The sequence below is a fragment of the Nicotiana sylvestris genome, chromosome 6 (assembly GCF_000393655.2).
Source record: "Nicotiana sylvestris chromosome 6, ASM39365v2, whole genome shotgun sequence".
NCBI classification, from domain to species: domain Eukaryota; kingdom Viridiplantae; phylum Streptophyta; class Magnoliopsida; order Solanales; family Solanaceae; genus Nicotiana; species Nicotiana sylvestris.
The window spans coordinates 207,926,399-207,943,004 of record NC_091062.1 but is presented as its reverse complement, the minus strand read 5'-3'; the positions used below and the strand labels follow the sequence as shown (position 1 = coordinate 207,943,004).

General features: G+C 40.4%; 1 protein-coding gene across 1 annotated transcript; it reads right to left on the bottom strand.

Annotated features, from left to right (window-relative positions):
- Positions 1 to 12,884: 12,884 nt before the first annotated feature.
- Positions 12,885 to 16,199, bottom strand: LOC104237868 (protein CHUP1, chloroplastic-like). The gene is made up of 4 exons (XM_009792094.2): positions 15,753 to 16,199; positions 15,536 to 15,618; positions 14,120 to 14,890; positions 12,885 to 14,044 (listed from the first exon to the last, which is right to left on the bottom strand). Exons 1-4 carry the CDS (start codon positions 15,892 to 15,894, stop codon positions 13,175 to 13,177), a joined length of 1,866 nt encoding a protein of 621 aa, XP_009790396.1. The 5' UTR covers positions 15,895 to 16,199; the 3' UTR covers positions 12,885 to 13,174.
- Between the last annotated feature and the right edge of the window lie 407 nt (positions 16,200 to 16,606).

The following is a 16,606-nucleotide window of genomic DNA, read 5'->3' as shown; positions in this document are numbered from 1 at the left end:
GTGATGGAACAAAATGTCACGACCCGGATTTTCCACCCTCAAGAGTCGTGATGACACTTACTAATGTGAGCTAGGCAAGCCTACTGTTTGAGCAAATTACATTTTTACCAAATTATATTCCTTAACAATTATAAAGCAATAACGTGTAGACACCAAAAATTTCAATAAGCGGAAGAAATGCAGTAAACTATCTAAAATATATATCTAATACAACTGTTTGAGCCTCGACCACCCAGAACTGGCGTCACAGTTTCACAGATGATCTAAGAATACTACATACAAAGTCTTAAAGATAAAAGATATACTGTTTTTGAACTGAATAAATGAAACAGGAGTAAAAGGATAGAGGGAAACGCCAGGGCCTGCGGACGCCTGCAGGACTACCTTGGATCTCCGCGTGGACTGAAGGAAGCCACCCAATCTACGGTCCAAAAGTTGTTGCTCCGGGATCTGCACACAGTACAGAGTGTAGTAGCAACACAACCGACCCCATGTGCTGGTAAGTGCTTAGCCTAACCTCGGCGAAGTAGTGACGAGGCTATGACCAGACTTCCAAATAAACCTGTGCAATTTAACTATATACAACGGAAAAAGAAGAACAGTAATATACAGTCAAGTATGGAGGGGTAACATGTTGCGGGGGAACTACCAACTTAGAATAGAAAGACAACAAGTAATTGAAGGAAACAACATATCTCAGATATCAATAAAGAATCAAGAATCAATAAGGGCACGACATCACCCTTCGTACTTTTACTCTCGTCCTCACCAAAGCAATCAAATAATGAAAATGTGCACGGCATCACCATTCGTGCATTTACTTTCGTCCTCACCATATAATCGGCACGGAATGGTACATCGTGTGGCACGACATCACCCTTCGTGCTTTTACACTCTTTCCTCACAAATCATACACGGCATCACCCTTTGTGCTTTAACACTCTCTCACCAAAACAATACACGGCATCACCCTTCGTCCTTTAACACTCTTCCTCACCCCAAGAATAACAAACAATAGGGCAAGAGAATAAATGAAATTACAATTATAATCCTGACAAGGGAATAATAGTTCAACAATCAAGTCCCGGCAAAGGAACAACATCAAAAGAAACATCAACATCCTGGCAAGGGAGATAACATCAAAAGCGACAATATCCCGGCAAGGGAGATGATATAATGATTCTCTTATCTTTGTCACTTTTACTTCACAACTCACTTCACAACCTGGGCCAATGCTCTAAAAGATTCAATTACCACTTATACTTTCACATTTCATTGTACAACTTGAGCCGACGCTCCTTAATGTTCAAATGTCTCAATTACTTCAACAAACTTTACCCAACAATAGAAATCATCATCAAAGCATGAATAATACAACGAATTCATAATAATTATAATATAAGACTCACGGGCATGCTTGACACCAACGTATAGATACTCGTCACCATGCTTATACGTCGTACTCGAAAAATATAACATAGCAAATAGGACTCGACTCCTAATCCCTCAAGCTAATGTTAGACCAAACATTTACCTCGCTTTGCAACCAATTCAAAATTCCAACAAGCCTTTGCTTCGCGAATTCGTGCCCGAAATTCTCAAATCTAGTCATAAACAATTCAAAATACTCAACACGAATCGTAGGAACTAATTCTATATAAATTTACAAATTTTCCGGATTAAAATCCGAAATTTAGCTCAAAAAAATCCTTTGGGGACCACGTCTCGGAATCCGACGAAACTTATAAAATCCAACAACCCATTCCGATACGAGTTCAACTATACAATAGTTATCGAATTCCAATGTCAAATGGACCTTCAAATCCTAAATTTTTATTTTTTTGAAAGTTTTACAAAAACCACAATTTCTTTCATCCAAATCCGAAATAAATGATGAATATTGATATAGATTCATAAAATGTAATCACTTCCGGATATAGAACACTTACCCAAGTCGAAATCGTAAAAAACCCCTTTGGAATCGCCCAAATCTGTTCTTGAATGACCAAAAATGGAAGTAATTTCGGACCCCTTCGGTTTTTACACTGCCCAGGGGTATTATAGGGATTTTACGTGCTTTGTCGCGCTCCTGCGTCGCTCATAGGTAGAAAACTTTTAAATCGGCGCAGTCGCGGTGCGGCCGCGCGCCTGGGCGTGCTTATGACACAGGTATGGTAGAATGGTCATAACTTGTTGTATACACATCCAAATGACGAACGGTTTAATACTATGGAAACTAGACTCAATGAGATTTTATTTGATAGGTTGTTCATCACACAACTCATTATATCCGTGTATATATGCTCGTCTAAAGTGAGGTCTTGCGCGTACTCATTTGCAACTTTAGTCTATTATATAATTTTCCAACTTAGCTTAGACTTAGAACCTTCGTTAGACCTCAGATCACTTATAGCATGTTTCGTACAGTTGCTATTATATCCAATTGGTATCCATCATATTAATAGGTCGTCGGATGAGAAGTAGAGTCTGCCCCCAAATGCATAACATAACTTACCTCTTCTTTCGCACATTTCAATTTCCCGAATTTTTACTAACTCCCAAAAATTTCAAAAATTTCGCCAGAGTTTCCTTTGTAACTAGGTCTATCCACCTGTCAGAGAATCCGAGAAACCAATCCTAACAATATATACATAATCCAATCAACGTAACCCAACATGAAAACAATACCAACATTGGCTTCATGAGTAATTTATTACTAGAAAAGGAACGACATTCACATTAACTATTCAGGTGATACTAAACTCATATCAGGTAAGTTCTCAACATTTTCATAAAGCACAGAAATAAGTATTTAAATTAAAGTTGACGTTATTTTTTTTGGGTCATTACATTCTCCACTTCTAAAACAAACGTTCGTCCTCGAATGGAATTAGAAAATTACCTGAGCTGGTGAAAAGATTTGGATATTTACTTCGCATGTCCGATTCGTACTCCTAGGTCGTTGCCTCAGCAGGCTGATCTCTCCACTGAACACGAATAGAAGGGAAACTCTTTGACCTCAACTGATGAAGCTGCCGGTCTAGAATAGCTACCGACTCCTCCTCGTATGACAAGTTCCTAGCCAACTGGACAGTGCTGAAGTCTAACACGTGGGATGGATCGCCGTAATACTTTTGAAGCATGGACACATGAAACACTGGATTCACGACTGATAAGCTCAGCGGCAACGCAAGTCTGTAAGCCACCTCTCCTACTCGATCAAGAATCTCAAACGGGCCAATGAACCTAGGGCTAAGCTTGCCCCTCTTCCCAAATCTCATCACGCCCTTCATAGGTGACATCCGAAGCAATACCCGCTCTCCGACCATGAATGCCAAATCACGAACCTTACGGTTGGCATAACTCTTTTGCATGGACTGAGTTGTACGAAGCCTATCCTGAATGATCCTAACCTTGTCCAAGGTATCCTGCACCAGATCCGTACCCAACAACCGAGCCTCTTCCAGCTCAAACCATCCAACCGGTGACCGACACCGCTTACCATACAACGCCTCATAAGGAGCCATCTTGATACTCGTCTGGTAGCTGTTGTTGTAGGCAAACTCCGCTAAAGGCAAAAACTGATCCCATGAGCCTCCAAAGTTAATGACACAAGCTCAGAGCATATCCTCCAAAATATGAATAATCGGCTCGGACTGCCCGTCCGTCTGAAGATGAAACGCTGTGCTCAGCTCAACCCGTGTGCCCAACTCCCGCTGAACTGCTCTCCAGAAATGTGAGGTAAACTGCGTACCTCTGTCTGAAATGATAGACACTGGAACACCATGAATGCGAACAATCTCCCGGATATAGATCTCAGATAACCTCTCGGAAGAATAGGAGACTGCTATAGGAATGAAATGTGCTGACTTGGTCAGCCTAACAACAATAACCCACACTGCATCAAACTTCCTCTGAGTCCGTGGGAGTCCAACAACGAAGCCCATATTGATACGCTCCCACTTCCACTCAGGAATCTCAATCTTCTGGAACAAACCACCAGGTCTCTGATGCTCGTACTTAACATGCTAACAATTCAAACACCGAGCCACATATGCAACAATATCCTTCTTCATCCTCCTCCACAAATAATGTTGCCACAAATCCTGATACATCTTAGCGGCGCCCGGATGAATAGAGTACCGGGAACTATGGACCTCCTCTAAAATCAACTCTCGAAGTTCATCTACATTAGGCACGCAAACTCGACCCTGCAACCTCAAAACTCCATCATCTCCTAATGTAACCTGCTTGGCACCACCATGCTGCACCGTGTCCCTAAGGACACACAAATACGGATCATCATACTGCCGATCTCAGATACGTTCCAATAAAGAAGAACGAGCGACTATGCAAGCTAATATACGGCTGGACTCAGAAACATCCAACCTTACGAACTGATTGGACAAAGCCTGAACATCCAAAGCAAGCGGTCTCTCACCGACCGGAATATACGCAAGACTGCCCATACTGGCTGACTTCCTACTCAAAGCATCGGCTACTACATTGTCCTTCCCCGGATGATATAAGATGGTGATATCATAGTCCTTCAATAGCTCCAAGAATCTTCTCTGCCTCAAATTTAGCTCCTTATGCTTGAACAAGTATTGCAAACTCTTGTGATCCGTGAACACCTCACACGACACCCCATACAGATAGTGCCTCCAAATCTTCAACACGTGAACAATGGGTGCTAACTCCAAATCATGAACCAGATAGTTCTTCTCATGAATCTTCAACTGCCATAAAGCATACACAATGACCTTGCCATCCTGCATCAACACCGCACCAAGTCCAATACGAGATGCATCACAATAAATTGTATAAGGCCTTGAACAAGTAGGCAAAACCAACACCAGTGCCATAGTCAAAGCTGTCTTGAGCTTCTGAAAGCTCGCCTCACACTCGTCCGACCATCTAAAATGGGCACCCTTCTGGGTCAACCTGGTCATTGGGGCTGCGATGGATGAAAACCCCTCCATAAACCGACGATAATAGCCTGCAAATCCCAAGAAACTTCGGATCTCTGTAGCTGATACGGGTCTAGGCCAATCCTTGACTGCCTCTATCTTCTTTGGATCTACCTGAATACCCTATTCTGAAACAACATGACCCAAGAAAGCAACTGAATTCAACCAGAACTCACACTTCGAAAACTTAGCATACAACTTACTATCTCTCAAAGTCTGAAAAGCCACTCTCAGATGTTGCTCGTGCTCCTCCCGGCTGTGGGAATAGATTAAAATATCGTCATTGAAGACTATCACGAAAGAATCCAAGTAAGGCCTGAACACTCGGTTCATCAAATCCATAAATGTTGTTGGGGTATTTGTCAACCCGAATAACATCACCAAGAACTCATAATGCACGTACCGAGTGCGGAAAGCTGTCTTAGGGACATCGGATGCCCTAATCTTTAACCGATGATAGCCAGATCTCAAGTCAATCTTCGAAAATACCTTGGCACCCTGAAGCTGATCAAACAAATCATCAATCCTTGGCAATGGATACATATTCTTGATTGTAACCTTGTTCGAGTGCCGATAATCAATACGCATTCTCATCGATCCGTCCTTCTTCTTAACAAACAACACCAGCGCACCCCAAGGCGAAACACTTGGTCTAATGAAACCTTTCTCAAGCAAGTCTTGCAACTGCTCCTTCAACTCTTTCAACTTAGGCTGGGCCATACGATACAGCGAAATAGAAATGGGCTGAGTGCCCAGAGCCAAATCAATGCAAAAGTCAATATCCCTATCGGGTGGCATACTTGGCAGGTCTGAAGGAAATACCTCAGGAAACTCACGAACAATAGGCACAGAATCAATAGAAGGAACCTCGGCACTAGAATCGCAAACATATGCCAAATAGGACAAACACCCCTTCTCGACATGCGTCGAACCTTCACATAAGAGATAACACTACGGGTAGAATGACCAGGAGTCATTCTCAACTCTAAACGAGGTAAAACCGACAAGGCTAAGGTCATAGTCTTGGCATGACAGTCTAAGATAGCATGATAAGGTGATAATCAGTCCATCCCCAATGTGACATCGAAATCGACCATGTCCAGAAGAAGCAAATCTACATGAGTCTCAAGACCCCCAATCACAACTACACATGAACGATGGACTCAATCTACCACAATATAATCACCCACTGGTGTAGACACATAAACATGAGCACTCAAAGAATCACTAGGCATGACCAGATACCGTGTAAAATAAGATGACACATAGGAATACGTAGATCCCGGATCAAATAAAACTGAAGCATCTCTGCTACAAACCAGAACAATACCTGCAATAATGGCATTGGAAACCTCAGCCTCGGGCCTGGCTGGAAGAGCATAGCATCGGGGCTAGGCCCCACCACTCTGAACTACATCTCTAGGATGGCCTGCTGCTGGCTAGCCTCCACCTCTAGAAACCTAAGCTCCACCTCTAACACTTCTACCTCCACCTCTAGCACCTTTACCCCCACCTCTAGATGGCTGGGCGGGCGGGCTGTGGAACACTTGGCACCTGAACCATGGCACGAGAACCCTGATGTTGAGAGCTACTCAATGCTCAAGGGCAAAACCTAGCAATGTGACCTATATCACCACAAGTGTAACAAGCCCTCGGTTGCTGAGACTGCTGACCCTGACGACCTGAATGACCACCCCAAAAACTCTGAAGCGGCGGTGCACTGATAGGAGCTGGTGGTGCACTGTAGGACTGCTGATCAGAATACTGCATATAGGAACCACGACCACCTGAAGTACTATGAGAAACCTGAAGTGCTAACTGAAAAGGCCTATGAGGATGACCTCTACCATACGAATCTCTGCCTCCAAACGAGGTACCACTGAATCGGCCTGAATGACGAGGCCTCTTGTCAGACCCCTGACCACCTCCTTGCGATAGAACCATCTCAACTCTTCTGGCCATATTGGCCGCCTCCTGGAAATAAATCTCACTCCTAGTCTCCTTGGCCATCTGAAGTCGAATCAGCTGAATAAGTCCCTCAATGAATCTCCTCACCCTCTCTCTCTCGGTGGGAAGTATGATAAGAGCATGACAGGCCAAGTCGATGAATCTCGTCTCATACTGAGTAATAGTCATAGAACCCTGCTGGAGACGCTCAAACTGCCTCCGATAGATCTCTCTCTGAGTAATAGGGAGAAACTTTTCAAGAAATAGCTGAGTAAACTGCTCCCAAGTCAAAGCTGGTGATCCGGCTGGTCTAGCCAAGCAATAATCTCTCTACCAAGTCTTGGCGGATCCAAATAAGCGAAAAGTAGCAAAGTTGACCCCATTGGTCTCCACTATCCCCATGTTCCTGAGAACCTCATGACAGCTGTCTAAATAATCCTGGTGATCCTCAGAAGATGCACCGCTGAAAGTGGTAGTGAAGAGCTTGGTAAACCTGTCCAATCTCCACAAGGCATCAGCAGACATAGCTGGCTCATCTCTAGTCTGTGCTACAATACCAGGCTGAACTGCTCCAACTGGCTGAGCTGCTGGAGTCTGAAACTGGGGAGCTACCCGCTCCGGAGTAAGAGTAGCAGGAGTCTAAGCTCCTCCTCCAGCCTGAGAGACGGCTAGGGCAACAAGAAGCAAGCATGCCCGGGTGACACTCTCCAAAAGGCCCACTAGACGGATCAGAGCATCCTGGAGTACGGGGGTAGCAATAAACCCCTATAGGACCTGAGGTGGGCCCACCGGAACTGCTGGGGCCGGAACCTCATCATCACAGTCAATTTAAGTCTCCACCGCTGGTGCTACTGTTCTAGGCTGAGCTCTGCCCCTACCTCGACCTCTAGCATGACCTCGGCCTCGCCCTCTGCCTCTCGTGGGAGCTGCTGCTGGGGGCTCGGGCTGCTGGTCAGTGGATGAGGAAGCGCGTATACTCGCCATCTGCAAAAGAACAGAGTAGAAATCCAATTAGCATTGAGAAACCAAACCGCATGACAGGAAAGAATAAATGTGAAGTTTTTCCTAACTTTGTAGCCTCTGGGGGATAAATACAGACGTCTCCGTACCGATCCTTCAGACTCTACTAAGCTTGTCTGTGAACTATGAGACCCATGTAACCTAGAGCTCTGATACCAACTTGTCACGACCTGGATTTCCCACCCTTGGGAGTCATGATGGCGCCTACTAATGTCATCTAGACAAGCCTACTGTTTGAGCAAATTACATTTTTACCAAATTATATTCCTTAACACTTATAAAGCAATAATGTGTAGACAACGGAAATTTCAATAAGCGAAAGAAATGCAGTAAACTATCTGAAATATATATCTAATACAACTGTTTGAGCCTCGACCACTCAGAACTGGTGTCACAGTTTCACAGACGATCTAAGAATACTACATATAAAGTCTGAAAGATAAAAGATACACTGTTTTTGAACTGAATAAATGAAACAGGAGTAAAGGGATAGAGGGAGACGCCAGGGCCTACGGACGCCTGCAGGACTACCTTAGATCTCCGCGTGGACTGAAGGCAACCACCCAATCCACGGTCCAAAAACTGCTGCTCCGGGATCTGCACACAGTGTAGAGTGTAGTATTAGCACAACCGACCTTATGTGCTGGTAAGTGCCTAGCCTAACCTTGGCGAAGTAGTGACGAGGCTAGGACCAGACTACCAAATAAACTTGTGCAATTTAACTATATAACAGAAAAAGAAGAACAGTAATATACAGTCAAGTATGGGAGGGGTAACATGCTGCAGGGGAACTATCAACTTAGAATAGAAAGACAACAGGAAATTGAAAGAAACAACATATCTCAGATATCAATAAAGAATCAGGAATCAATAAGTGCACAACATCACCCTTCGTGCTTTTACTTTCGTCCTCACCAAAACAATCAAATAATGAAAATGTGCACAACATCACCCTTCGTGCTTTTACTCTCATCCTCACCATATAACACGACATCACCCTTCGTACTTTAACACTCTCTCACCAAAACAATAAACGACATCACCCTTCATCCTTTAACACTCTTCCTTACCCAAACAACAATCAGAAACAATAGGGCAAGGGAATAAATGAAATTACAATAAGAATCCCGTCAAGGGAACAATAGTTCAACAATCAAGTCCCGGTAAGGGAACAACATCAAAAGAAACATCAACATCCCGGCAAGGGAGATAACATCAAAAGCAACAATATCCCGGCAAGGGAGATAATATAATGATTCTCTTCTCTTTTTTTCTTTTTCACTTTTACTTCACAACTCACTTCACAACTTGAGCCAATGCTCTAAAAGATTCAATTACCACTTATACTTTCACATTTCATTGAACAACTTGAGCCGACGCTCCTTAATATTCAAATGTCTCAATTACTTCCACAAACTTTACCCAACAATAGAAATCATCATCAAAGCATGAATAATACAACGAAGTCATAATAATCACAATATAAGACTCACGGGCATGCTTGACACCAACGTATAGATACTCGCCACCATGCCTATACGTCGTACTCGACAAATACCACATAGCAAATAGGACTCGACTCCTAATCCCTCAAGTTAAGGTTAGACCAAACACTTACCTCGCTTTGCAACCAATTCAAAATTCCAACAAGCCTTTGCCTCGCGAATTCGTGCCCCGAATTCTCAAATATAGTCATAAACAATTCAAAATACTCAACACGAATCGTAGGAACTAATTCTATATGAATTTACAAATTTTCCGGATTAAAATCCGAAATTTAGCTCAAAAATTGCCCGTGGGTCCCACGTCTCGGAATCCGACAAAACTCATAAAATCCGACAACCCATTCCGATATGAGTTCAACTATACAAAAATTATCGAATTCCGATGTCAAATGGATCTTCAAATCCTAAATTTTCATTATTGGAAAGTTTTAGAAAACCACAATTTCTTTCATCCAAATATGAAATAAACGACGAATATTGATATAGATTCATGAAATGTAATCACTTCCAGATATAGAACACTTACCCAAGTCGAAATCGTGAAAAACCCCTTTGGAATCTCCCGAATCCGTGCTTGAATGACCAAAAATGGAAGTAATTTTGGACCCCTTCGTTTTTTACACTGCCCAGGGGTATTATAGGGATTTACGTGCTTTTCCGCACTCCTTCCGCGCTCCCGCCGCGCTCACAGGCAGAAAACTTTTAAATCGGCACGGTCGCGGCGCGGTCGCGTGCCTGGGCGCGCTTATGACACAGGTAAGGTATAATGGTCATAACTGTTTGTATACACCTCCAAATGACAAATGGTTGGATACGATGGAAACTAGACTCAAAGAGCTTTAATTTGATAGGTTGTGCATCACACAACTCATTATATACATGTAGATATGCTCGTCCAAAGTGAGGTCTTGCGCGTACTCATTTGCAGCTTTAGTCTATTATGTAATTTTCCAACTTGGCTTAGACTTAGAACCTTCCTTAGACCTCATATCACTTATAGTATGTTTCGTACACTTGCTATCATATCCAATTGGCATCCATCATGTTAATAGGTCGTCGGATGAGAAGTAGAGTCCGCCCCCAAACACATAACATAACTTACCTCTTCTTTCGCACATTTCAATTTCCCGAATTTTTACTAACTCCCAAAATATTCAAAAATTTCGCTAGAGTTTCCTTTGTAACTGGGTCTATCCACCTGTCAGAGAATCCGAGAAACCAATCCTAACAACATATACATAATCCAATCAACGTAACCCAACATGAAACAATACCAACATTGGCCTCATGAGTAATTTATTACTAGAAAAGGAACGACATTCACATTAACTATTCTGGTGACACTAAACTCATATCAGGTAAGTTCTCCACATTTTCATAAAACATAGAAATAAATATTTAAATTAAAGATGACATTTTTTTTTTGGGTCATCACACAAAATTTGCACAATTTTTCTTGAGAAGAAAACACACTTTGTGAAAGTGAGTGTAATACAAAGCCAAGAGAGAAAATACAATTACACTAAAAGTGTTTTTTGTTCTTTTAATTTGAGTTGAAAATTTTGGGAAAAATTTCACCATAATTTTTCGTTCAATTTGTTCGCAGGTTTCGTTGATCAAAGAGTTGATAGCAAGGATCGGTCTCGGTGTGGATACGCATAGAATCTTCCACTATCGAAGAATTTGAAACGAGACTTTCTTCACCAGGTACGTCTTAGATCCGATCTATTGACATGTAAATAAATTTTAAACACTAAAAGATCAGCCTAAGATTGTTATTGTCTTCCGTTGTGTGTTACGAACACCTATACGCAATCCTGCAATAACATCTCCTTCGCCTTCCCCGCTCCCCCCCCCCCCCCCGATGTAATAAGAAAAATTAAAAGAAAAGAAAAATGGATACAAGCCTAGCGTCTTGCCCTTGATCACAGTAGCGGATCTACATGTTATTTTTGGGTGCTCAAGCACCCATTATATTTGACAAAATTTAGTAAATTTGTATAGGTAATTATAAAAATATTTAGATAAATATTGAGTAAGCATTCATAACTAAAATTCATTTTCCTCTTCTTTCCGAATTTTTGTCGGTGAATGCCTACGACTTTAAAATCCTGGATCCACCACTGCTTGATCACGCTCACGAGTCATGGCAAATATAAATACTTATATGGAATGCAAATAAGAATTGAGCCAAGGTTCTTTTTTGGGGGTTTCCTGCAACACACGTAGTTGCTTTAATCTTGTATTAGTGAGAATTGACACGTAACAGAAACAATAAAAGGGCAGCAATAGCTCAGTAGATACTTAAAGGAAACTGCAAAACTGAAATTGACCGAGCAACGCATTTGAATCAGAAGATCTCACATGGACTTGGTTCCTTGTCCTCCACATGTAAAAAGAATCACTTTCTCCTTTCTATCATCATTAAGAGATCAAATGTTCATTGAAACAATATCTAGTTTCATTTTTAAATGTATATGACAATGAATAAGCACTCATTTCAAGGGGTTAATTTAGGAGTGTCAATGGATCGGTTCAGCCGGTTATTTTATAAAATTTATACCATACCAATTTTTCGGTTATTCTATTATTTATAATTAAAATTGGACTTTTCGAAACCGTCCCAATCATGTCGGTTTCTCTTCGGTATCGGTACGGTCTAGTAAACTTTCGGTAATTATTTTAATGCCATGTAAAAGTCACTAGTAGAAGTAGAATGCAATAACATACATACTTTTTTAGGACTTAGCAAAACTCTCTAGATATTTTTACAGTTTAAAAGGTGATGAATTAAGAAAATATGAAAGATGGCTAGAGTATAGATCAATCAACTATTCTACATTAGCATGAAAGAAACTAAACAAATAAAAAAAAATCACACGAGGGAAAAAATATTAACTAAGTTGGGATTCAAGAATAAAGTCTATAGAAGATTAAATATTCAAGAAGATAAATCAAAATCATACGAAAGGAAACATGTTCAATATATTATAGATTGCTACTCATACACTATATCTTGTGTCTTGCTAGTGAACATTCTAGAAATAATTTAGTTTCAATAGGAGTATCAAAGTAGGTTTGGAGGATTTTAAGTTTAATTACGTGTTGGTTTGTAACTGTTTCATAATTCAAAGGCCCAAGAAAAATTTAATGCTTTATTATTTTTAAACTTAATATATAAATATATTATTCACATTGTAAATTTATTCGGTACGGTTCGGTATTTTTTCGGTTTATTTTCATAAAATAAAAAACCTACTCTAATTATTGATACGGTTATAGATTTATATAAAAACCTACGGCTGCGGTATGGTTCGATCGGTTTAGTCGGTTTTTAAATATCCATTGACACCCCTAGGTTAATTGGATTAAGGAAAAAGCATCAGAAGCTACATAGAAAACCAAATATTTATATCTAATACAATAGTAATACACACTAGTATAATCTTTTCTCTGTTTCCTTTTGCTAATCAAAATTTCCTCATTATAACTTCCATGTAAGAAGATGCACTAGTTTTTATGTTACACTGGGAATATTTGTAGGACTACATGCATTAACAACTGAAGTAATCATGTTGCAGTAAGTTGATTCCCACAATAAAGGGATTCCCCACCTATGAACCTATGCTACCTCTATCCATGAAGAGGGGCAATAATATTGAGGAAATAGAAAAATGAAAGAAGCAAGAAACATGTTGCGCACACTGGTATAGTCTTTTATATTTACAGAAGTTAGAAGAAACTAACTGATGCTGATCTCTTACAAAATGATGTTTTAGAACGAGACCCTTGCAGAACTTCTGCATATTTCAACAACTCGGATTTCTGGACATTTTCAGGGTCATGGTTATTTCTTTCTTGTTGAGGTGAATCAGCAAGATGTTTTGAGATGTAATCTAATGAATCACTATATCTCCTCATACCTGTCAAATAGTTGTTGCGTTCTCCCTTAACGTTCCTTGAACCTTGAGATACTGGATTGAAATCCATAAACTGTTTGGACGAACCCTGAGATGAGATTCTTGATCTGCTGCGGAGCCTAACAGCTCCAGCATCTATAGCAGCCGTATCTGAGTTGTACCCCGAAGAATAACTAGGGCGTCTTTCTGTACTGTGAACCATTTCCGGAGAACTCTGACCGTGATGATGGTCCTTTCCCCGTACTAATCTCATAAGCTTACCAAAGACTTTGCTTTTGTTTGAAGCGTCAGTCTTATGGGCTGAAGAATTATCAACAGAAGTATCATCAAACTCACCAGAGTCCGAAAGATAGGATGCTTGAGAGGATAACCAATCAGAATCAATATCTGAAACGTGGATCCCCTTATCCCCTTGGCCTTCTTTATTTGCATATTCAAGAATTAGTTGCTTGGCTTTCTTCTCAGATTTGGGGCTTAATGTTTTACTGAGGTCCCTTGCAGTTGTTTTGCCCGGGATGGGCTGATAGTTCCTCAGCTCATACCGCAAGCAAGCATTTACCCATCGAAGATAGACTAGTTCCTCGGCATCATTGCAGCGGTCTGCTTGAAGCTGCTCAAGTTCCCTTATCAAATCTTCATTTTGCTTTCTCAGTCGTAGCTTTTCTTCTTCCAATGCTTTTGTCTGCGACACATAAAAGGTCAACAAAGCACATGAATTTGACAAAGTTGAAAATAAAAGCATGAATCAAAGACTTACTTCATCATCTCCCGGAACAGAAGAGGCAAGGATCTGAACAGATTCCAGTCTCTCAGCCAGCGTCGAGTTTTCTACTCTTAAGCTGTGGTTAAATTTCCTCAACTCATCAGCCTCGCTCTCCAAGTCCTTCAATTTTTCCGGCTTTAATTGAACATCTGATTCAGCTTCAACAGGATTCTTTTCATCGCGCAACTTCAAAACTCTTTCTTTAAGGGATAAAATCTGTTCCTTGTTTTGATCAGCTTCCAACCTGAGTTTCTTTTTCAGCTGCTTTATCTTCAATTTCGCAGCTTCAAGTTCTGACACAACCTTTGCATAATCAGCCACTTCAGCCTCTAACCTCATCTTCTCTGCCTTCAAGGACTCGACTTTAAGACCCAAAAGCTTAGCTTCCATATTGTTTATTTTTAGCCGATTTTGAAGTTCCATTACGGCAGATTCTTGCTCCTTGAGGCCATAATACTCAAGCAGTTGGATCTCAAGAGTCCTCTCCCTTTCTTTAAGAGTTTTAACAATATTCTTAAGGTTCTTAATCTCTTGCTCATGGTCATCCGCAACAATTTTATGTTCTCTGGGTGAATCTCCGTCGTGATGTGGTGTTTCAACATCCTTCTTTGGAGAAAAATTAGCCTTTGAAGATAAACTGAATTCCTTTACAAGTTCATTGAACTCGGGCAGAAGAAACCCATCTCTATCTCCATCAGACTTACCACTTGTAGATGGAACACTTATAGAACTCTCGATAATGCGTTTTGGTATGGAGAAATCTTCCTGCAAGAAGCAGCATAGAAGTGACTAGCTTGAAGCAGGACAACAAATCAACAGTCTGATAACAGGAAAACATTCAAGGCAATTATTCAATTCCCCCCCCCCCCAAACCCATTCAGAACTCTTTTCCTGGTCAATGCACAACCGGTATTCCAAAAGGGAACTATTATGCACAACTGAAGCATAACCAGAGGAAAAAAATCAGCTTTACGAGCAATTAAACGATTCAAAGTTACAAAATTAAGAAAAACACTAGGACACCATGGACATTACAGTAACGTTTTTCTGCAACTGTAAATACAACAAGGGAAAATAGGAAGAAGCAACATAGGAAATTCATGAACTAAATTAAGGCTATCCCTCAGCTCATATAAGGCAAAATTCAGTGGTTGAAAACTGTGATCATGCTTGAACTTTTTACTTATAGGAAATTCATGCAGCTAAATTAATCATTTCCACATTTAATCCACTGTCACTAATTTAACAGCTTTTAAAGCAATCTATTACCATTACATCATGTGCTGAGAAATTGAATTAACATAAAATCAAAGAGTTGACCCTTCAAATCAAACAAAATCTAACTTAAAACCTAAAATCAAGTAAGAATTCAGAACATCAAAATAAGAATCACCAGTCTAATAAACTTACATCTCTCTCTGGCACATCGAAAAATGAATTGCTCGACGCAGGAGTCTTCTGATCATCATTTTTGAGCTCGCCTTTTGTACCACCTGTAACTCAACCCATCATATAAAATCAATCCCAGAAAGAAAAATACGGAAAAGTCCTCAACCCTCTCCCACCATCCCCCCCCCACCCCCATTTTTCTTTTACTTACTTAGGTTTAGGAGGTTGTGGAACTGACCTGAACTGGGTGATGGAGGAGAATTGGAGGGCTTAATTCTTTTGTTTCTAAAAAAGGTAAAGATAATTCCACCAAGTGAGAGAGCTAAAGCAACCCCAAATTTCAAGATTACAGGCCTTAAGTCCCTCTTGTCTCTCATCATCCTTTGCTAGCACTAACTGCAAAAGTCAATCATCTCTTCACTCTGTAAATGAAATATCACAGGTCTCCTCCTTCATCATCAGCCATCTAAAAACCCCCCAAACAACAACATAAATTAATATGAAGAGTGAGTAGGAGAAGGATCAAGATCCTCTGTTAAAGAAGAAAGACGAATAAAACGTGAACTCCAACGGGAAATGAGAAAGAATCAAGTTTGAAAACGTAAATTTGATGTGAATTTGTTCTGTTTCAGTTTATGTTTGTCTGACTCGAGCACACGCAACTGCAGATGGACAACTTTCAATTAATAATATTCTATTTTGCTGTTTCTTTATTATTAGTAGAAACATGTGTAGGGCTACTGTAATATATGCCAATGAAGTTCAAGTGTTGAACCAACCTGGTCCCCGGTCCGTCGGTATTTGTCTTTTCATTAAACCGCGAATATATACAAAAAATAAATTGTCTTATGTCAGGTGGATTGCAAATTGTACCATGCCCCTCTGTTCTTTTCTGCACTTTATGATTTTAAATTATTCTAAAAATAATGATCTTTTTTTATATTTAAGAAAATAATTTAAATATTTTATTTTAATAATAAAATTTATAGTCACATCAATATAATAATAATACCAAAATTTTCTTTATTTTTTTAAAACATTATACCAGACAAATTGAATTACATAAAAAAGATGGAGGAAGAACATACTCCC

Bases quoted from the DNA above. Each gene is read 5' to 3' on its own strand.
- LOC104237868 (XM_009792094.2), bottom strand. From the start codon at position 15,894: ATGATGAGAGACAAGAGGGACTTAAGGCCTGTAATCTTGAAATTTGGG. The intron at 15,619-15,752 runs GTCAGTTCCACA...GTTGAGTTACAG, and splicing joins TCCTCCATCACCCAGTTCAG to GTGGTACAAAAGGCGAGCTC. The intron at 14,891-15,535 runs GTAAGTTTATTA...TGCTTCTTGCAG, and splicing joins TCGATGTGCCAGAGAGAGAT to GAAGATTTCTCCATACCAAA.